This window comes from Corvus hawaiiensis, chromosome 12 (assembly GCF_020740725.1).
Source record: "Corvus hawaiiensis isolate bCorHaw1 chromosome 12, bCorHaw1.pri.cur, whole genome shotgun sequence".
NCBI lineage: Eukaryota > Metazoa > Chordata > Aves > Passeriformes > Corvidae > Corvus > Corvus hawaiiensis.
The window spans coordinates 4849186-4871202 of record NC_063224.1 but is presented as its reverse complement, the minus strand read 5'-3'; the positions used below and the strand labels follow the sequence as shown (position 1 = coordinate 4871202).

At 41.9% G+C, this 22017-nt stretch overlaps 1 protein-coding gene across 1 annotated transcript in view; it reads left to right on the top strand.

Moving 5' to 3' along the window:
• GAN (gigaxonin) overlaps window positions 1-20702 on the top strand; it is a 41292-nt gene extending 20590 nt beyond the window's left edge. Inside the window, exons 10-11 of the mRNA XM_048316447.1 lie at window positions 5975-6084; window positions 6830-20702. Coding sequence (XP_048172404.1) covers window positions 5975-6084; window positions 6830-7011 — 292 coding nt within the window. The 3' untranslated portion in view covers window positions 7012-20702. The remainder of the gene's footprint in view (window positions 1-5974; window positions 6085-6829) is intronic.
• The last annotated feature ends 1315 nt before the right edge of the window (window positions 20703-22017 follow it).

The following is a 22017-nucleotide window of genomic DNA, read 5'->3' as shown; positions in this document are numbered from 1 at the left end:
TGATTTATGACAGTGACCTGTATAAAAGGACACAAAAATAGAACAGTAGATGTAAATTCATTATATAATTTTCTTGCAAGTTATGGTTGTAAAGAGACTTTAATTTCTGTATGAAGAAGTCTTCTGTGTTGTTCAAAGTGGTGTCTAAACTAGCTATAATCAAATGAAGCTGAAGAAAAACATCCTTTAAATTGGTTATAGGAAGCAGACAGATCAGAGAGGCTGTTGCTGCTGATGCTCCCTTAGTGTTTTCAAGCCTTCTGGAGGCAGGGGAAATGGTAGAAGTTTATTAATGTTTTGCAAGAGGTCTTTGAAAGGGAAAGAACTGTGTAAAGAAGTGGTCCCCTCTCTCTCACTTGCTATTTTTAGCTGATTTACTTGAAATATTTCCAGCCTGATTCTGTTCTTCAGAAGGTTCTAGCTCATGATTCCTCAGCAGTGACTGCAAACCCGTTTCACTGGTTGATGCAGGCTGAGCTTCCACAAAGTGGAGTTTGGGAAGCTGGGAAGGCCCCAGCCTGGGTGCTGCAGGTGGGCCCGTGGTGCCACCTGCTGACTGCAGCACCCACACCTGCCACAGTGTGATGGATTTGTGTCTTTGCTTGGTGGCATCCCCGAGGCGTTTCAGGATTCAAGTGGAATAGTGATAAAACTCCAGTTGCCCCAGTTGCTCTGAGTGTGGGGTGTGTGGTGTAAGGGCTGTGCTGGCACAGGGCAGGGGAGGCAGCAGAGGTGACTTTGTCTGGAGCTGATGGAGGAGGCACATGGAGAGGGCAGCTGAGATATCAGACTTTGCCTTTCTGCTCTGCCACTGCCCAGTCAGAACTTAGAAATTTAACTCAGCATGAACCTGCTGATCAGACAGGGCACAGGTTGTGGGTGTTCCTGCGGAGACTGGGGATCAGGGATCGCTGGGATGATGGCAGCTGCTGCCTGGGCATGGTGCTCCTGGGGTTTGGAAGGCCCCAGCTCAGCCCAGGGGTGCTGTAGCCAGAAGAGGGTGCAGTGTCCCTGTTACATGTTCCAGCACTCAGCTCCAGGGTCTGTCAGTTATCCCCAGTTTTGGTGCCCTCAGAGATCTGTGTGGGGTGGCTCCTTCTCGGGGGTTTGTGGCAGTGACTGTGGCACCTGAGCAGTTGTACCTACGTGGAAAAGAGAGAAAATAGCCATAAAGGGACTTCTCTTCAAAATGCAGTTAGCAAATGTTTCTGCTTGCCCAATACTGAGACAGAGTATTTCATTGTCCAGTATTCTTCTTTGAAGTAAGATTGAATCTGGGAAATTGTAATAATTTCATTGAGATGCTGTTTTATAAATAAATACCAAATGAACACCAAGTGAAAGCAGATTGACCCTCTGGAAAATGTGAGGGTATTATTTCATGGGCTGATTGAGAAATAGCAGAAAAAGATAGAAATTGCTTTAAGCTTCCATCCTTCACTCAAAATAAATAATATGCTTTTTTTAAGTCTGTGAAAACCTTATGCTAAGTACTGTAACTACTTAGTACTTGTGTGTTTGACCAGTTTAGCAATTCCACTTGCTCAGTTGTGCATAATTTACTCAAGAATAAGGCATTAGTGATGCCATAGAGGTTATCACAGGTGGACAATCTCTCTCTATCAGCTCCTTAGTGACAGTTACTGGAATGGACATAGAGAGACAGATTCTTCGTCTTAAACATTGTGCAGTTGCTATGAGGTGATGGATTTATAATTGAAAAGTGAATTTATTTCCTCAGCAAGTTTCTGAAGCAAATAAAAGGTGATCAGCTCCCCTCGAACCAGCAACTTCAAAAAGTCAGTCATGAGGGATATCTGTACCCTCAGACTCCACTGCACACACACTTTTTGTAGTTGCAGTGAAGGCAAATACTGGCACTGTCAAAGCTGCAATATCACATCAACAATGGATGTGTATATCATTGGCAGAGGTCTAAAAGTGTTGGGCTAAGAGATTTGTGGAAAGGAGGAATGTATTTGCAAAATGGTTTAGAGCAGTGGGTTGGAGCAGAGAGCATCATTTCTAGCAGTCTCAAACCAAAATTCACAGCGATTTTTTTAATAGTTACATGCCAATATTGCATACTTTGTAATGAGCTGTGGGCTTTTGCAGCTGTTTTTAAGTAAGTGCAGAACTCCATTATGTTCATTTTCTCTGTGGACAGAGGGAACTCTGTGTACTGTGAGTTCAGCCATGGGATGGTGTTGGTTATGGGGTACGTGCAGCAGTGCACACCTGTGTCATCTGCACAAATTTCCATGTGTGCCTCAGGCCTCACTGCCAGAGCACAGGGTCGAGCATCATCCCAGGCACCCAGAGACTGTCTGAGTTACAGGTTTTACTCCAGTGTGAATGTCTGAGGATGTACTTACACCAGTATGTAAACATATTAATTCATGTGAGCTGCCATAATTCTGGCTTGAATTGGATTAAAGGACTGGACTTGTTTAATATTGTTTACTTTGACAGTAACTTACTCCAAAATAACTCAGAGCACGGAGTCTTTCAAAATTGTTATTCTTAACCATGACGCAGCTTTTCAAAGACTGGGGATGTGCTGAGATCTTCACACTAGCAAAAAAATAAACACTGAGACTCCTGTTAAGCTGTGCTGTATAAACAAGTAATAAAATAAATGAAGTGAGACAGAATAGTAGCAGTAGTTCACATGAAATGTGAACAGGGTGATGTAGAAAATAATCCTCATACTTGAAGTGCTGCTGTAACTGAGATTTTTCAATTAATAAATGTTTTGTCAGCCTGTCTTTAGAGTCATGTGCATAAGTGAATTTAAGTGAACCCAAAGATAGAAAATGCTGTACATCAGACTGCAGGGTTTTTGCAGGATGTAGATTTTTTTTCCAAGGGCTGTAGATTGAGTGTGCATTGTATCCTGTTTTTAAAATATCGATCAAGTTAAAAACAGATTTAATAAATATGAAAGTGGAAGATGGGAATGTGAATCCTTCACTCAGTGATCCAATGCTGGTCTACTCCATAAAAAGCAGGAAGTCTTAAATACATGCTCAAGACCTTGGTGGGTCAGACTTTCCTTCTACAAGAGTTCATAATTTGCAATACACCTATTGGCACCACGTAGGTGTGTAGAGAATTGGATGATGTCTGTACACAGTCAGGTTTTTTCTTCTCAATGTGGATGGTTGGAAATATTTAACAGAGCCCAAACTGACTTTAGGATTATTTGCAAGATCTGCTGGTGGTGCTCTGTCCTTGAGTATAGCCACTGCCTCCTTTCCCTGGTGGTCTGTAAGTGGGATAGGATTGCTTCTTTCTTCTCATGGTTCAAAAAATACTTATGAAAATTTGCAGTTATTTAAGGGGGATAAAAGTGAGAGATAATTTTCAGAAGCAGCACTTTGGTAAAATATCCTTTACAATGTTATTTTTGATATTGGAACATCATAAAAATAAGGAAGAGCTTTCAGCAGCATATAAGTAGTGAACTAAATAGTCTTGTAACATAGTATGTGTAATTAGCAAGATTCTTCCATTCAGTGTGCAGGAATTTCATTAAAAGCGAGTGCTTATGCAAATGTAATGAGAACACTGACTGACTGGTAGCACTGTCAGATGAGAGGAACATGGATTTTCATTCATTTCCAGGCTTCCTTTCCCAGCTGGGGTGAGCTCGAGGTGACGTGTCTGGAATATGTTGGTTCTGTATCACATCTTTATTTACTTCCCACTTGGAAATAAAGCAGTTACCATCCTACTCATTAATTACAGCAGTGTGGATGGATCATTTTGTTTGTCTCACTTTAAGACTGAAAAAAATCAGGATTCTTCCCCTTCCTTTTTTAAATTGGGTGGAAGCCTGCTCTGGTTTTGGAGCGATCACTTCTGCCCATGGTTGCAGCAGGACTTGCCTTCCCCCTGCTCCTCTTGGGCTCGGTTTGAGTGGAGCCATCCCAGGGAAGTACGCAAGAGTTATGTTCCAAGGACTGTTTTCAGGTTGCTGAAGATTCTGAATTTTTGGTCATGGTGTTTTTTCCATACTGTTCAAACAGCAGGCACAACCCACATTAAGCTGGAGCTTAGTCAAATTCTGATAAAACGTGACCCCTTGCCCTTCCTGCCTTTGTTCCTTCCTAGTTTTAACTGCTAAAGCTGCTGTGAGTGTTCCTGAAAAGTGGTGACTGTTTTTTAAAGTACACACGTTGAGAAAACCTGAGGATGGATTTTCACAAGCAACTGCAGATACTTTAATATTGTCCTTTGGTGATGCATAGTAGGAAAATGCTTGGGTCTCACCCCATGGGTTTAAGTTTTCTTATTTAAACTCCAAAACCCAGAGTATCTAATGCAGATAAACTCCTGATTTGAGATTTTTCCCTTCCTTAACCTTGTCCTATAGTTAGAAAAAAAAATCGAGTCTTCCTTCTGCATTTCTCTGCCACGTACTCAGTTTTCAGAATTCTAGGTCACTTGCTGCTAAAAAGTAGTGAAAATACTGTGCCCTCCTCCTACAGTAAGGAAAGGAAGCTAATGAAATGTGGTGCAAGATGTTTTGATCTGTGAGAGTTTCTGAATCAGTGTTGAGAACTTCTTTTCTCTCCTTAGTTCATCTGTCCTCCTCTGTGGCAGCTACAAACCATTTCCTTGCTTTCTGCAGAACATTAATCCCTCAGTGTATGGCACAGACAAAATAATGGACAGCTAATCCTTTCATTTGCCCTTTAAAAATTGATTTCTGTCTCCAAGATAATTGATAAGGAGCAGCATCTCCTTCAGTGCCAGAAGAGTGGTTTACTTCTGAATCAGGATTTCAGATGATGCAGAATTTTCAAAGATCAGCAGTATCTGGGAAGGCATTTTCTACCTTTTTCCTTCAAATTAACCTGGTATGGCCATGGGGTGATTTTAAAAGGTTTCTTAGACCTTCATGTATGCTGTAAATTATTTAATAAAAAGTGTAGGAGCAGTCCCCTAAAATGGCCTTGATTTGTACGTCTCAGGGGCTGTACTGTGTAACTGTGACAGCATCTGCAAAGGTGCAGCAGCATTTTGTAGGAATTTGTTTCAGGACCACAGAGAGGATGCTGACAACTCTTGGCAATGGGACCTCTTTATAAACTAGCATCCCACGTGGATGAGGAGTACATACTTACCTGCTTTCCAAAGGCTTCAACACAGAAAACTGCTTTTCACTTGTTGGAAAGATCAGGCTGATGTAGTGTTGAAATGAGACTGTGCTTACCATGAACACAGGGGAATTGTAAGATTACTGTAGGAGCTGGAAAGGGATTGAAAAGAGCCTGATATGTGATTGGGAAGGTCTGTGGATATCTTTATTCCAGATAAAGGACATTTCTCTTCTTTTCCAAATTCCTTTACCACTTTGATTTCCAGTCTTCTATCCCTTGTTTGAAGTTAAGCATTGCCAAGTGCTGCATTCTTCTTAGCAGGCAGGGATTTCATGTCCCTGATAAAGCACAATTAAAGAAGTTAAAGAATTATATGGGGGAGACACTGCTTAATTTCAAAGTTCTGCTATAGCAATTTGTTATTCCCCCTACTATGGATCATTAAAACTTAATGTGTTTGTTTTAAAGACAATTTAAAGACTAATTTTAAGACAAAACTGCCTAAAATTTTCTCTGTAGGGAAAATTGACTGGCATAGCTGTTGTTGGCTCTCTTACATGCCTGCTCTCTTCCAGAAGGTCACACTGGGTGCCTGCAAGAAGAATTTATTATAGGTAGTTTACACAGATGGGTGGAGCAATTCTGAAATTAAGCAACTTCAGGATACAGCAGTACAAGCTGCTTTTCCTGGCTGGGAGAAGCCAGGACTGTCCCAAACTAGACAATGTTCTCTTCACACAACAAATTAATATGTACACTCTGATTTTGAGTCAAAGATTACAGTTGCAAAAAAAAAATCTGGATTTTTGTTTTTTTAATGTGCTCAATAAAAATCAAATCCTGTTTTTTAATTGTTATTTTTACAGGTGGATTTATCTAAATGACCAGAACCTATGTATCCCAACTAGTTCTTCTTTTGTGTATGGAGCTGTGCCCATCGGAGCCAGCATATACGTGATTGGAGATCTCGATACAGGTCAGAACCAGAGCTAAAAACCTCTTGGTGATTATTTTCTTCCAGTCTTTGGAATATTTGGCACTAATGAGACTGAACATTTTAAGAATAAGACGCTGGGACACTGTTCTGTCACTGTGGGTCAGAGGGATTATGCTGGACATACAGAAACACAGGCTGGTTTCGGACTCTTCAGTAACAAGTTCAGGACTATGAGCATTGGGTTGATTTGGTTGATTAGTTTGAAGACCACAAGAGGTCAAGACTAAGAGTGTGTTACTGCTTTTATCTAGATGTAAGAAGACCTGGTAGTACCTGAGGTTGTAGCTCCTGTCTTTGCAGTGGGAAACAGGCAATTCTGCATTCTAGGGGCATTGTCCAGTGGTTAATAGGGATGTGATAGTGGCTCTTGGTTCTCGATCCCAACCAAATAGATGTGTGCTATCAAACATAGTCAGTTCTCAGCTGTCAGCATCTGGCCACGCTCTGTGAAAGAGGTTTGGAACACTTTTGTGGCCATGTGTACTTATATGAGTGTGTAGCAGGAATTTCTCCAAAGTATAAGAAGCAAAATCCCAGATGTGGTGGGTTTAAGTGGATCAGAAATGTCATAGTCGTTCCTTTTTGATAACAATTTCCACCACCCATCCGGACACCGATGGGTGTTCCTGTGCATGCTCTCATTCACACATTTGCCTTACTAAAGGTTAAAGGTGGTAGCTGCAGTGAGTTTCAAGCATTCCATCTCTTTTTTTTGTTAACTCAGGTACAAACTATGACTATGTTAGGGAATTTAAGAGAAGCACGGGCACCTGGCAGCGCACTAAGCCGCTGTTCCCCTCGGACCTGCGCCGGACCGGCTGCGCAGCGCTGCGGATCGCCAACTGCAAACTCTTCCGACTGCAGCTCCAGCAGGGGTTGTTCCGCATCCGCGTACCTTCTCCGTGATCCGTGTGCTGGCAGGGGAGGAGACTGGAAGAGTTCTGCGCAGTCCACCATAATCTAGCTCTATTTAAAGGAAAAGCTGAGAAATTACAGCTGAAACTTACACTGTATGCTGTGCTTTGGTATGGTAACTGTTTTTGTTTTAAATGCTTACAAAGCTTGAGTCTCAGTACTTGTTTCGGGAACAAATAACTTAAGTACACATTAAAAAGAAGAGAAGGGGGAAAATAAAAGGGGAGATCAAGGAAACACCTTCAGTCGTAACTATTTGGAGTTTAAACCATGTTATTGAAGGAGGATTTTTATGTCTGAAACTGGTGGAAATGTGTTTCCTTTGGTGAAGCTTATTGAAAAGCAAAAAATAGATTTCAGGTGCATTTCCCCTGCGGGGAACGGATACGAATCCATGTGCTATCTGGGACTGGATAGCTGTAATACACAGAAGCTACACAATAACCAGCCTCCCTGGCGTGCTGCTGTTGGAGCATGAGGCCACAGGAGGTGTTGGTCGTTGCACCTTTTATTTCTAGTCCTTTCTCAAAAGATAAGGTCTGTGCCTAAAAAATGGTGGAGGTGTGTACGTACGGTTTTTCATTCATTTGCAACGGTTTCATTCTGACAAATATTTTTAATATATATATATAAAATGGACTAATCTGAAATGGATACACCCCAGAAAATGGATGCAATACACCACAAAGAAGTAAACTTTTTTCTACGCTGTCATTCAAGTAGCCTGATGAACTGGTCTGCAGGTGGGTGGCATGCGCTTCTGGGTGGGCTTTGGTGGCTGTTTTCCTTGAGGTGAAAAGGGAAGACGTGTTTGGAATGGTTAGTGATGATTGCTGCTTTTGGTAAGAGCAAAAGGACAAATTAAATAGATCGTGTTCCTTTTTACTTCAGATTGCTTGCAAGCTAAGAATGGTTTTTAAGACAGGATAGTAGAAAGGTGCATTTTATCACTCTTAGAACAAAGGTGAAATATGACACGGATATATTTATTTTGCAAAAAACATGGGTTTTGACTAAGAGTTAAGGAAAATTTGTACAGTGACTTTAAATTGGGATCAAAAGTTGGTTTACTAATGATTTCTGTGCTACAGTACAGTCTTGTTTACTGCTGTCTGACTTTGAAAGCTGGGTTTTATGGTGTGGTTATAGTGAAGAACTTAGTATCTTGCATTTTATTCTTACTAAGCCTTGTTCACATCAGTAGTGATATTTAATTGACTTTTGTTTGTAGTCAAGATCAGCTGGTAGAACACTTTTACCTCAATTTTTAATTTCATTGTTGTTGTCATGGGTGGGACATTACCTGTATTTATTTAAAAGGAATAAAATGGGAGAGATGGAAAATAGAAATAATACCTCCTGCCCTTCAGAAAAAGAGACTTTGTACAACCAGTATTATAACTACATACAAGACTTTCCACTCTGCAACTTTGTGGACCTCAGACAAGCCAAACTCTGCCCTCAGTTGTGTTAGTGTAAACCTTCATCTTCTTTATTGAATCATCTTACATATGTTGAAATATGATCCCTAACTATTTCAAAATACCGGTATTTCACTAAATAGTCTTTAAAGAGCCATTCTGAAACTTACTTCTGCTCAGTCCTTCCATAGCACTGATGTGTGGTTGGAATTACTCTGATTTCTGAGCAAAGGAGTGAGGGGGGCGTGGGGAAAAGGGCAGCAGCCAATCCATTGACCATTATTTATTTTTTTTTTATTTTTTACAATGCTGAAGTGCTGCAAAACTTGAACTATATACATCGATTTTCTCACCTATATTAGTTGGCATATTGAAAAGTTTATATATTTATGCATTGCAGTAAACTTGGTGTGTGTATATATATATGTCTTTAGATTTTAAATTTATATATAATGCTTTACTACAGAAATGTGAACCACTATTTCCATCCTTGGCTGTCTTGTGAAATAAATCAAGTGCTGTTAGTTTATCTGTAAAACTTCCCTTTTTTTGAAAAATCTTACATGGATCAATTTTTTTTTTCTCAGACAAAGTGCCAAGATCCCATATTCAAAAGTGATGAATGTTCCTAAGTATCTGATGTTTCACTTTTGAGCTCAGTTTTCTAAGTGGCTTGGAAAACTTGCGATAACGTTATTCAGAATATTGCCAGCTGCTATCTCCCGAGTCCCTGTAGCTTCCCAGTACACTTGAGGGCATTCAGCATCCAGAAAACGTAAGTGATAAATGCACATGGTAAATCCAAGTAAATTCTCTAGCAGTGTTTTGCAGTAAAAGTTACTGAACTGAATGTTTACACTTAGAGTAGGATTAACACTAGGTGTTCTTAGTTTGTTTTTTTTAAAAAAACCCCATAAATAAACCAAACAAATCTACTGGTGATTAAAACATATTGCAAATGCACTCAGTGAGATTTGACCAAGAAGTTTAAGCCTCTGTACCTAAACCAGTCACAAGCTGAATTTCTGAGCACATTGTACTCGTGTCACGTTTTGTGTGGCTGGGGACCAAGTCTCCAGCCATGGTCTCCAGGAGTTTTGGGTGCATGCTCAAGATTTAGGCACTCCTGGGATCTCAAAACTGGCTTCCTTGGCCTTGCCTAAGGGGATGGGGACCATTCCCCATCTGCATTGCCTGTGGGACTGATCCAGGAGCTGCTCTAGCCCCTGTGTGTGCAGGAGGGAAGGGATGTGTCTTCTGGGTCTGGCTCCTGTCCGTCTGTCTGTCCAGCTCTGAGCTGTGGGTGCATCCCTTGGATTGTGTAATAACCAGGTTCGATTTCCCTCTGAATTTGGAGCAAGGCTTTGAAGCCACGGCTCCCCTTTCTCCAGGGATTGCGCTGGTGATGGTGTAGGAGTGAAGAGGCAGAGCTGACCTCTGGCTTCTCTCTTTTCAGAAGGGATGGTTGACTTCAGAAGGGGAGGGAGGCTGTGATGATACCAGAGGTGCTGAGAGGAGGGAGGTCACCAGTTTGCTGAGTGTGCTGAACGTGCAAGCAGCTGTAGATTGAACTGGGTTCACTGGTAAATGCCACCACCTAGCTGTCCCCAGTCTCCTGGCGCTGTGTACCCCTGCACATGATGGCTGAACCACATGGGAAACAACTCAGGAATTTTTTTGAGTTGCAGTCCAGGGGTTTTAGGTGGTTTGGCAGTTTAGAAACATGTTTAAGTTGTCCTTGTTTGGCACGGTGGCCTTAATTCCTCCCAGCTCATGAGTTGGCACTGACATTCAGCCAGGTCCTCCACAGGTAACTGTTTGAGTGTTTTTCCTGGCCAGCTGTTCATGCAGGATAAAGACTGGCTGGGCCACCTTGAGCTTGAGGGACTTGGGCTGGGCCTCTGCATCATTTTCCTTGCCCTGCTGAGGAATTTACACAAACCCCAGCCACTGAAATCAGAAAATCACCAAATACGGGGTAGGAATTGTGGAAGATGGGAAGAGTGGTGGCTTTTTTCTCCCCTCACTCCATCTCTTAGCACAATTTCCCCTCAAAAAGTTTCTTCTTCCTTTTTTTCATGTGCCACAGACAATTTTGGAAAAATTTTGGAATTGCTAATTTTAGATTAAAAGTGGGGGGAAAAAATATATGCTACTGTAAACACACAGCAGTGTCCTCTGTGCTTGTTTTACACATGTAGTCTTGTGGCTGCTCTGCACAGCAGAGAGGGATTACAGAAACAAAGGTGTAAAGTGCTGTTGCTCTCATAAAATAAATCTCTTGAGTTTCTGAGGGAGGCACATGCCTGGCCTGGCTCCCTTCCTTACCTGACCCGGACAGATGCTTGTATTCCTAAAGAGTCAGGGTTGGATTTCAGATCCTCTCCCTTTCTGGTTTTATAACCTGAAGAAGAGGCATCCTGAAGAGTCTTCTGTTTTGCTGTATCACAGCAAGGTCTGATTGTCCTTAAATATTTTGTCAGCTAGTCCCTAAGTTTTAGTTATTGTGAAAGTGCTGTGTCAACCCAGCTGCTTCTGGTCAAATGGATTTCTGTAGCTTTGAGGGTACTGCATCTTTAAATTGAAGGCAAATTAATACGAAATTACGCAAAAGGACAGAGGTGAATCTGAAACCAAAAGAAACTCAAAATCAGCTCACTGATAGCTGTGGGCAGGCTGTGTCCCTGGTGTTTGACTGCACAGCACGTGCCTGGCACACAGCCTGCCTCCAGAAGCAGAGATCTTGATGAAAATAAGAGGCTTTTATCAAAGCTACTGAACTGCCTGGCTTATAAACTCCCCCTCCAGAACACACCAGGCAGCTTGGTTGCTTTGCAATATTTCCTGTGCCTGCATGACTCAGAAAAATGCACAGGAGTGAGGGGTTTGGGGAGGTTTTTCCCTGTTTTAACTGCAGTTTCTTTATTTTTTCCATAAATGCTGTGGCCATGCAGCCTGCATGGGCTCTGCTACCGTGCATGTGCCATGCAAAGTGGAGGATGCAATAACAAATGCAAGTTGTTACAAGTGCCAAACTTTTGGGTTCTTCTGTGTATAACAATAATTCAACTGTTTTACTAAAATACAGAGATGCTTAAAATTCACTGTGTTCCAAAAAAGTGCAGTGGTTCTTTTTTTTTTTTAATGAATGCTATTGAAAGCAATGTAAATCTACTTTTTTTTTTTTAATACCTTTCTGCAGGTTTGTGTTACACTTCACAGCTGCCTTGAATATCACTCCATGTGATGCATATGGACACTTTGCTCTTTATTAGAGCTCTGGTGCCATGCAAGTATATAATAAAAGGCATCTGACAACAGGCTTTAGTATTTAAAATTATAACTCTTTAGATTAAGTACAATTTGTTTGCATTAACTGACCTGCAGAAGGGAAGCTGTGCCTCGGGAAGTGTGCTCTGCCCAGGAACACAGGCAGACTGACCATTGTAACTGAGGTCTGGTTTGGTGCCACTCAGAGCAATGCTTTCCAAGGAATTCTGTTTAATTTAGGGTTAAATGGATCCTTTCTGCCTCTAATTTAGCACTGAGTTTTTGGGGGTTGTGTTCTCTTTAGCTCTTTGGAGTACTTAAACGGCTGCTCCAGGTGGGTGGGAGGGGTGTTAATTGCATCCGTGTTTGTAGAAGCTGCTATTTCCATCTTCCCTCGGAGTATTTCCTTTTCCCATTCAGGACTGAGTGCAGGCCTGTGTTTCAGTCGTCACTGCTGCAGCCTTTTGACATTTGCCATTTTCTGTTGCTCTTCCTTGTTTTTTCTTGGAGCTGGGAGCTGTGTCTGTAGGGTCTGTGTGTCCAGGGCACATTGCCTGTGAAAGAGGAGCACAGAGCTTGGGAAGGTGAGCCTGGAAAAGCTGAAGGCAGCGGGGCTCGGGGGAAGCTCTGCTCGTTTTCTGTAGGGGTCACCTCTGTGTGCTCTGAAGTTTATTAATAAGTTTGGCACTTGCTCTCCATCATCCCTATGGAGTTTGGTGGGTTTTTTTTTTTCTTTTTTCCCTGGGAAATTCCTTGCTGTAGGAAGGACTGCAGCCAGGGTTTAAGGTGACACCTCTGACCAGCCATGCCCAACATGACTCTGCAGTCTGACTGCTGCTCTGCTCCAGTGATCATTTCTCTCAACATTTTGACTAACAGGTTACCTAAAAACATAGACTAAAGCCATGCAAAGTGCCCAGCTAGATAAACACCTGCTTAAAAGGATTAAGGGTAGTAGGAGAATTAAACTATGTACTGCTACCAACAGGTGATGATGTTGAAAATTTATTGGTGATACAAAATCTGAATAATATTTTTTAAAATTACTTATTCTAGGTAACTGCTTCTTAGTTATAAAAGAATTTGCAATACATAAAGGATTGGTATAGAATAATATTCGGAGGTTATTTTAAATAATCTACTGAAATGTCTTGAAAAGTGAGCTGGAAGATGGGAGCTTTTCAATGGAAAAGGCTAAATCTTGGTGCCCAGCAGTTTTGCATGGTGAGCAGAGAACACCTGCCACAGCACTTCAGTACATGAAGCTGCTCAATGCCACTGCCTACCTGTGCCCTTGAATTTGCATAATGAAACCAGGCTGTTCTGAGCCCTGGTGAAAGCCGATAGATGATTACAATAATAGGATAGAAAGAAGCATCCCCTGTGTAATTAGTGTTATTTTATTGATAAAACATGAATTATTATTATTTTTTTAATACCGGGACTTTTGAATTACCAGCTTAGGCCCTTGACTGATTGCTTGATTGATTTTCTTTGCCTTTCCTCCATTTTTTTTTTAGTTAACGCTAGGACATCCTCAGTTTTGGTTGAGGGCAAGTTTCTTTCATCTGTAGTTCTAAACCCTGTCAGAGCCTGACAGATCCCCTGCCACAGGCTGTGCACTTGTTTCACAAGTGTGATTTCTGTGCATTGTGTTATTGGGCTGCCACCTTTGCCACCTGCAGAGCAGAAAAAAACCCCTGTGGAACAATTTTGTACCTGCTGAAAGCAAGAGCCATTTTGGAAAGTCTAAATTTCTGTCTGCAATAGGCAGTGTGCTACAGAAACCTGATCCCTGGCTGGGCTTGAGCTTCTCTCCTCAATGATCTCACATGCAAAAGCTTTGGGTTTTATTAATCTGCTTTATTAATTTACACATGATAGCAGGAAAGCATTATCATTCCTGTCACTTGTTTTGCTGTTTTTAAGTCTTAGAAAGCAAAGCCTGCTTATTTATTAGAATGAATAAACCAGCACACGGGGATATCTGCCAAGGTGGTCAAGTTAAACGCAGCTGACATTCTGTACAGCTCTTGCTATAGTTTCTTTCTGAAGGGAAGCCAGGGAGTGCCCTCTTAAGAAATATTTTCAAACTCTTTCAGAACTGATCTTAAACTAGTCCAAAGGACTCCTCTGGATTGCTTAGAGAACATGGGGTTTGTTCTAGCTTTTGTTTGCTTCGGGAAACACCTGCAAAGTCCATTTTAAACTTTTTTTTTTTTTCCCCCCTCTTAAATCCTTGACTTCCAAAACCTGAGTAGTTTGCTTCTTGCAATTGAAACATGTTTGTATTTAAGGGTCTGAGGCTGCGTTTTGCAATGTATGGTGAGTGTTCTGTCCTGTCTTGGTTACATGATGTAAACAGCAAGCTGTGTTCTGGGGGCCTCCTGAGAGGTCCTTTACAGTGCTAGGGGATGGAGAAGGATCAGTACAAGCTTCTCCTCATACTGCACAAGCCTTGCTGGGAGTATCAGATGGGGCAAGAGGCTGGGTTTGGTGCAGAACTCGTGGAATTGCCACCGCTGGCTGCCCTCGGTGTTTGAACCCCCAAAGCTCATCAGGGGCACGTCCTGGGCGTTCCATGCACGATGTTTCCTCTCGCCTCAGGTGTTTTTTCTTTTGCTCTTATTAACAGGATTTTGCTTTCACTCTCCCTCTGAACACATGGGCTGTGCCCATGGTCCCTGGGAGCACAACTCCTGTGGGTCAGAGGGTGGCCACACCAGCTTGCTCCCTGTGGCTTTCTGCACATCTCTGCACATCAGTGTGTGTGGGGGCAGTGCTTAGTACACAATGAAATGACTTTTCATTGAGCTTGTAAAACTGATGCCAGCAGGTCAGAGATCAGCTGAACACCTGTAAGCAAACCTGCAGGCAGAGCAGGTGTAGCCCAGTCCCTCATGTGTGTCACTGTGGCTGGAAGCCTGGCGCCTTGTCCAGGGGGAAAAGCCCCTATTCCCAGCTACCTCATTTTTTCTTTCCTTGCACTTTGTCAAATATTTTTTGTTTTGTTTTGTTTTAAATTGCATTTTGTCCTTCAATTTAAAAAAACCTAAAAGCAGACAAGAAGCAGGACAGAATGGTGCCATTGCCCAAGGACAGTTTACTTTAATTTCATTTAAAATTAATGTTTCTGTACAAAAAGACCAAGGTTGACCTGCAGCTGCTGTAAAAAGTAAATAAAAATTTCTATTACTTGAAAGTGACTATTATACTTGGAAATGAGAGTAGAAATTGAAAGGCTGTTCTGATGATTTTTAAATAGGAAAAGATCTGTTTAAAAAATAGAAGTTTCTGCTCTTTTAAGGACAGATCAGATAGTTTTCTGTCTGCCTCTACTCTGCTCTCACTGTTTTGCCTGTGAACTTGATCCATTATTTTAATAGAGAGATTCACTGATTTTTCTGTGATGTCTGATTAGATATTTTTCTGTGGAGTTCCCCATTTAATCAGCTGCAGAGGAAAAACTGCAAAAATCAATACCCACCTTCCATACCTGAACTTACATCATTGCCCATTTCTTTGTGATCTTCAGGTATGTGGGGTTTTGCTTAGACTGAAGAAATTTTTTAAAAAGTGTGTTTTCTTCTGCTTCTAAAGGTGCTATTTTGACATAGTTTTGAATTTCTTACACTGTGCTTGACTTCTAAAAGTACCAATATAAGCTGGTAATCAGCTTGTGTTTGTTCTGTGGAGTTTTTCTTTGAGTATTCAATCTCTTTTTTAAAAAGCATCCCTTTTCATAAAGACGGCTTCCAAAGTGTCAAAAGCCTTAATAATACAAAATGTCATAGGAAAATGCTACCTTTTTCCTTTCTTTGTAAAGGAGAAACCAAGAAATGCTTCACGGAGAACATTTTCCTCTAAAATTTTGAGGAGCAGCTCATACTAACTTTGAATTCAATGTAGCAAACATTTTAGTGGCCATGCACAAATAGTGGGGGTGAAACAAGGAGGTATTCATGCCTCTGCAGACTGTACCAATTAGCTGCTAATTCCAGAGCCTTCCATTAGCATCATGGTGGCTATTCCATAAATATTAATCTTCCCAGGCTCAGTCCCAAGACCCGGCTGCGTGTCTGGGACATGCTGACCCGTGTGGCTGGCAGAGCATTGGGATGTTGGGCCCAGTGTGGGGTTTGCCTCAGACCCCTCCTGCTCAGCCCCCCAGAGTTTGGGTGCCACTGGTGCTCAGGAGGAAGGAGGGAAGCTCCCAAGAGCTGCCATTGCAGTGACATTGGCTTGGTCACTCCGAGGAGAGGCTCTTGTAGACACAAGCCATGGAGGAGAGAGCTGAATTTTAGTCCTGCATAGGAACTTTTTTGTTGTACTTTTTGCACTGTCTTTATTTTTGTTTGATCCACATCATCAGTCTGGTTTAGGCATTTGGTAACACTGCTACAGGAAGATTTTTCCTTCTCTGGAGCCCATAAAGTCCTACTGCTGCCCTGTCTGAAGCAGCAGGAAGGATCAAGGGTTGATGTTTGAACTTGTCCCATCTCCAGACAGCAGGTTATTTATTGCCTTCTCGTAGGCTCTGCAGTCCCAGTGCTGTAGCATTTCTCAGTCTCGTTAATCTAAGAGCCCTTTAGCCTTTTGAAAAGAATCCAGAGACTGCCTTGTCCTTCTCCTCCTTCACACACCGGGTGCTGCCCTCTGGACCATCTGAACTCATCCAGGCTGTCACTGTAGAGGAGCCACCAGTTGGTGGCCTCACAGCAGTATCTGTGTCACCTGCAGCACTTCTGAAAAACAGCTGATAAATGAGGGGCCATGGAGAAGCTCTACTGAGCTTGCAAATTCCTGATCCTCTCCTTCTAGGGAAGGCAGAAGAGCAGCATCATTCTTTGCCTTGCAGCTCCTCCCTGCTGCACAGGTAAGGATGAGTCTGCACTGTCCCTTACTTAAGGGTAAGATATAAAGCTTTATGGGCTGTTATAGGAGATCCACTCTTTTGCATTTGTTGTATTTAAATCTGAAAGTTCTGGAGCAATGGAACGGTGGGTTCTGGAACTATGTCTGCAGTGTGGAACCACAGGTACTGGCCTAAATAGCTGGGGAGCTTCTGGCCACCTGTTCTTCCACTGCACTTTTTTTTTGTTTTTCTGAGAAACCAGAGATGTGAAACTGCATCCCAGTTTGTATGCCCACTGCTTCATAATCCAAAGTGGGAGCCTGACAAGCTGAAATTGTTCTACTCTTATCTTCAGAAGGAAAAACTAAAATTTCTTCACATTAGATGCTTTATTTTCAGAGTTTTCCCTTTGTAAACCACATTTATCAAGTTCCATGAATCTTGTGGGATTGGGTTAAAGAATATGAATACATATTATATGAATGATAAATAGTGTACTTAGTCTGTACAAATACTCTATTTTATCTTAAGAAAATGAAACAACTACATTGAATAATCCAATTATGATATCTGTATTCCATGAACCAACTAGTAGGAGAGTGTTGGAATGTGATGCCACATTGCTGCCACTCTCCTAAAGGTTCAGTGTTCCGTCAAATCTAAGATCTTGATAATTACCAGGATATTGTCAGAATATATTGCCACTTTTTCTACAAAAGGTATGTTGGTGTGGTGAGGTAAAAGCACACTCACCTCTTGTTTACCATCTCTGGCATGCAGCTCAACAGCAAGGGTTGTTCCCATCATCCAGCTGTCATGCTCTGACTCCTGTATTACAGATGTGGTTACTGTTACAGGCGTTTTATGTGAGTATGTGTTCTGTGGGTCCTTCTGTGCTTTGTGTGGGAATGTAGTTTTAGCTTTTATTTATGTGTCCACCCCAAAATCTTCATGTGCTGCTTTAGAAATGAATTGATGAATCACTTGGGGCCAAGGTTTGGAATGCTCTGACTGGAGTATGTTGAGTTACTTCTGTTAAAAACAGGGAAAAATAAGACATAGATGCTCTTTGACCTCAATCAAACTATGCAATACAGCACATGAGAGAGCTGAATTCCTTGTGATACAGAAGTGCAGCTCCTGTGTCCTTCCAAACCCAGTCCTTGGTCCAAGGTTAGGAGAGCTTGTACTCAATGGCTGCCCAAGAATCTTGTATCCAGATAAACTCTAGTTCACTGCTTTTCCTCCTGCCCCCTTGCCTTGCCCAGCAGTTTATCTGGGTCAGGTTGTTGGGTGTTTTGGCTCGGAATGACGTGATTTCCAGGTGTGTCCCTCCTGTCGTCCCGTGGTGTTGTCAACTGGAGCTTGTCCTGTAACCCCACCAGTGTGGCTTTACCCGCTGGGGCCACTTCACCATGTGTGCATCTCCCTGCCCTAGAGCGTGTTGGGCATTTGGGGTTTGCTGTGCCCCCCCGGGTTGATGTTTTCTTGCTTCCCCTGTGTCAGTCAGTTGTGGGTCTGGTGCTTACAGTAAAGAATCCCTGTGGCGTTTCAAATCCAGTCCAAATAAGTTTTCATTTCTGCCACTTTTGTGTGTGTGACTTTTCTTTTTCTGCTTCTCTGGCAATTCAGGGATAAATGCCCCTGAAAATGTGGTCAGGACAGCTGGTAAAGGTTCTTTGTTCTCCCACTGCTTCGTTTTTCCAGTGAAATTTGTTCCTTGTGTTCCTCTTCTTCCCCCTGTTAAAAAACGGGTACATTTTTCCCTGGTTCTGCCTCCCATGAGGAGCTCTCCTCTCCCAGGTGATCATGAATTCTCACCATTCTTCATTTACTTAACCCCCCCTGCACCTCATACAGTTTCTCCCTCCTAACTCCCTTTACTATTTTGTCTCTCTTTAATTCAGATTGACCTCAATTTCTTTCTCTGATTCCAAAAAGGGATTTTGGTGCATAACCTGGGAGACAAGCAGAAAAGCTCTCTCTGCGGATGTCTGTGTACATCCATTACCTCCCCAGCACACACAGTGTAAGGGGCTCAGCCTGTTCCATTCCTTTCCCCAGGTTTTTCCTAGAGCTAAGCAGACCACAGGCTGAAGCCATTTCTTATTTCTTTTGGTAATTGAAAATATTAGGAGATTTTCTTCTTCAGAAATAGCCACTGCAGATGAGCAGCTGGCACGAGAGAGGGTTGTTATGCTTCCATATTCAGTATTTTTAATTGAGGAACAAATAATTTATTTTGGGGAAAAATGTAAATTTTTTTGTATTTGTATGTCAAAGTGGCCTTTATAGGAAAAGCACATAAAATATTTAGATTAAAATTGCTTAGTTGTGTAATTTTAGTGGGGATTTTTGTATTGACAGGGTTTCTATGCATTTTTCAAAATATACTTGCTGTTTTGTGTTAGAATTATTGGAAATCTTTTTAAAAACATGTATTACCACATTTTCCATGGTTGATCCCTTTACTATCATTCCTTTTGAATAGTAAAAAGATTTTAATTAACCCTGTAAATTAATTTTCCCCCACAAATATTTGCATTAAGTCAATAGAATGAGTTATAGCACGGGTATGTAGCTTTAAGGGAATAAGCCTAGTAGTGCAGCTTAATTCTGGAGAGATGTGTTTGCAGGAGGGCGGTACAGCAGCGTTTCAATTGCACTTAAATCACTAAATTAGGAAATTAGGTTTTTGCTGTACCTCACTAGGGTTTTGTTAAACCTTGTCCATCCTGTATTGTTTACACTTGAGCATAATTTAACAATGTATTATTTGTGCAGTTTGCAGTTCTCCGTTCTGTTGGGATTATGTGAACGTTAACAGATAGGAAAAGTTTTGGAGTGTGTGGTGTCCTCGTGGGTTTGACATGAGTTTGGAGAGGAAGGAGAGGAAAGTTAGATCCATTAGAGTATTTTTCCATTTAATTATGTACATGTTTTCACATTAGCTGAGACTGAATAACCGAACTTACAACTGAACTGTGAGTAGAAGTAGTGGTTTGGGGGTGGGAGAAATGAAGGGGTTGCAGAACTGCAGGCAAAAACCCTTTAGCTGCACTGTGGTACAACTGCCCTGACTGCCTGTGCAAAGCATAGCCCGAGGGGATACATCAGTCCCTGCTCTCATTGCTCTGGTTTTACTTTCTCTTCTCGAGGTGTTACTGCAAGGTTTGCTAAGTAGGACCTTCCCAGGAATGTCTATCAACTGAGACCTGAGTTTTATCATTTTATGTTTGTAGTTTTAATTTTTGTTCTTGTTTCTGTTTCGTAGGAGATCCCACATGTTCACAGGTTAGGGTAAGTGCAGGCTTTCAGGTGTAGCCCCAAACGAGTTTCATGCAACCATGCATTCTGTAATTGAGGAAAAACGTGCAATTCTAATGGCACTTTGACCCATTGCTGAAACACTGGGTTTTGCAAATGAACAAACTCAACAATTGAAAACACTCTGTGGCTTCTTTAGATGTCTTGAAGGTGAAGCAAAAGGCAGTTACTCCAGTTGTACCCATGGATAATTTGGTATTGATTTTAGAAAAACACTCATTTCTTGGTTTACTTTAGTTGCCATAAATTGCCCAGTGAAGAGTCTGGTCCACCTCCATTCGTTTATTTTCATGGAGTAGTTGCACAAAAACTGGTAACAGCAAAGTAGGAAAGCTCTTTGGTTACTCACCAGTAGCTTCCCTTGCAGAATTGCTTTGTGGCTCACACGCAGTATGAAAAGGGACACTGGAATTTTCCTGGATTTGGTAGCACTCGCTTTGTTTACGTGTTCAGTAGAACGTTGGGTGACTAAAGGGAGGTTCCCTTTTTAAAGTATTTGACTTGTGCTTTGAGGACTTAGTTGCCACTGTGCAAATTGTGCTGTAATATTGTACCAAGGATCAGTGAAAGTGTTTTATCTTTTTTAATGTCGTTTGTATTTGACTGGGTTTTATAAATGTAAGAAAACAGAGTGTTGTATTTTGATCTGAAATTTGCGTATGGTAAAAGTAACTTTGCTTTATGTATCGGAGGTTTGTTCAGAACTTGAATCATTTTATAGAAGGGTACAGACCAAAATTAATTGTCTTAAAGGTGTTTAATAAATTAACCAAATAAAACATTGATTGTTTGAAAACTTGTTAACTGCACCTTCTGCCTTTTTTTTTTTTTTAATTTTTAAAAGAAAGATTTTCTCTCAAGGTCTTAAGAAAAGTGAAAAAAAAAAGAGCAGTAGATTTTATAAATATCATCTCCCATGAGTTATCTGTTTTATTATTAAACATTCCAACATGCCAGAAGTTTAATCAAAGGGGAAAACCCAAAGGAAATAAATGGAGGAGGAAAGGCAATGAGGAAATGAGGGGAGGCGGGATCAGTCCCTCCCTGGTTCTGCCCGGGCAGTAAATGCTTGTGGCCGCCGGGCTGTGGGTGTTGTCAATGGCCACTCCAGGAAAAATGGGAGTGGGAAGGAGCTTCTGCTCACCTGGAAAGGATCTCATGGTTGTTTCAAGGTGTCTGTTCTCCCCAGCAGTCACCCTCACTCGTCCCTGTCACAAATACTGCTCTTCCATGCGACCTTTCAAAGCGGAGGAAAATATGTGAAGCATAACTGCTCCCAAGGGCAGGTACAAACAGCTCCTTCCAGGGCTGCCTGATATTCCGACCCTTGGCTGCGTCACGGCGTGCAGACATAACCCCTGAAAGTTCAGAGACCTGGACATTTTTAAGATGCCAAGCAGCTGCAACTCCAGTTGAGCAATATTTTACCTCTGTGCTGTGCTGGTCCCTGCACTGGGGTACTGGCCCTTGCCGCTGCTGGGGCTGCCTCTGCTGGGTTTGATCTTCAGGAAAATACCCAGAGCTCTGTCTACCTTTTCTTAAACAAAAGGACATTGAGGCAAAGCTAAATGTGAGGTAGGAGTCAAAGAAAAGCTGAGGTTTGGTGTAGCTTGGACAAGGGAAGTGAAAGGAGAAGGCAGCAGCACGGCTTCCAAGCAGAGTGAAGAGACCAGGTGCTGTAAACATGTGTTCTGGAAGAGATGATGGGTACTAGGACAGAAAAATGCATATTTATTCCATAAATCCCTTTTACTTAGTTCCACAGCCATACCATGGTCCTGAACTGCCAGTCACGTTGGTGCAGGGAGCCTGAGGCCTCCAGGGTAAACACAGACTGATGATAGAGAACCTTGTGTTGATTTACCCTTGTTGATGGTGTTCCCATGGTTATGGCTGCGTAGATGGGCTCTGCCATATCTCCCCTGTCTTACTGAGTCTTGGAAACAAAGACAGGAGGGTGAACTTGGATTTATCTTTATTCCACAGCCTGGAATCCTAACAGAAAGGGAAAAGGGCTGCTGCCTAGTTTCCTTTACCTTTTATGCACAGAGGGGATACAACTTCTGAAGTTCCCATTTCTGCCTCTTTTTAACCCCTCAATTTTTTTCCTTAAGTCTCGCAGGA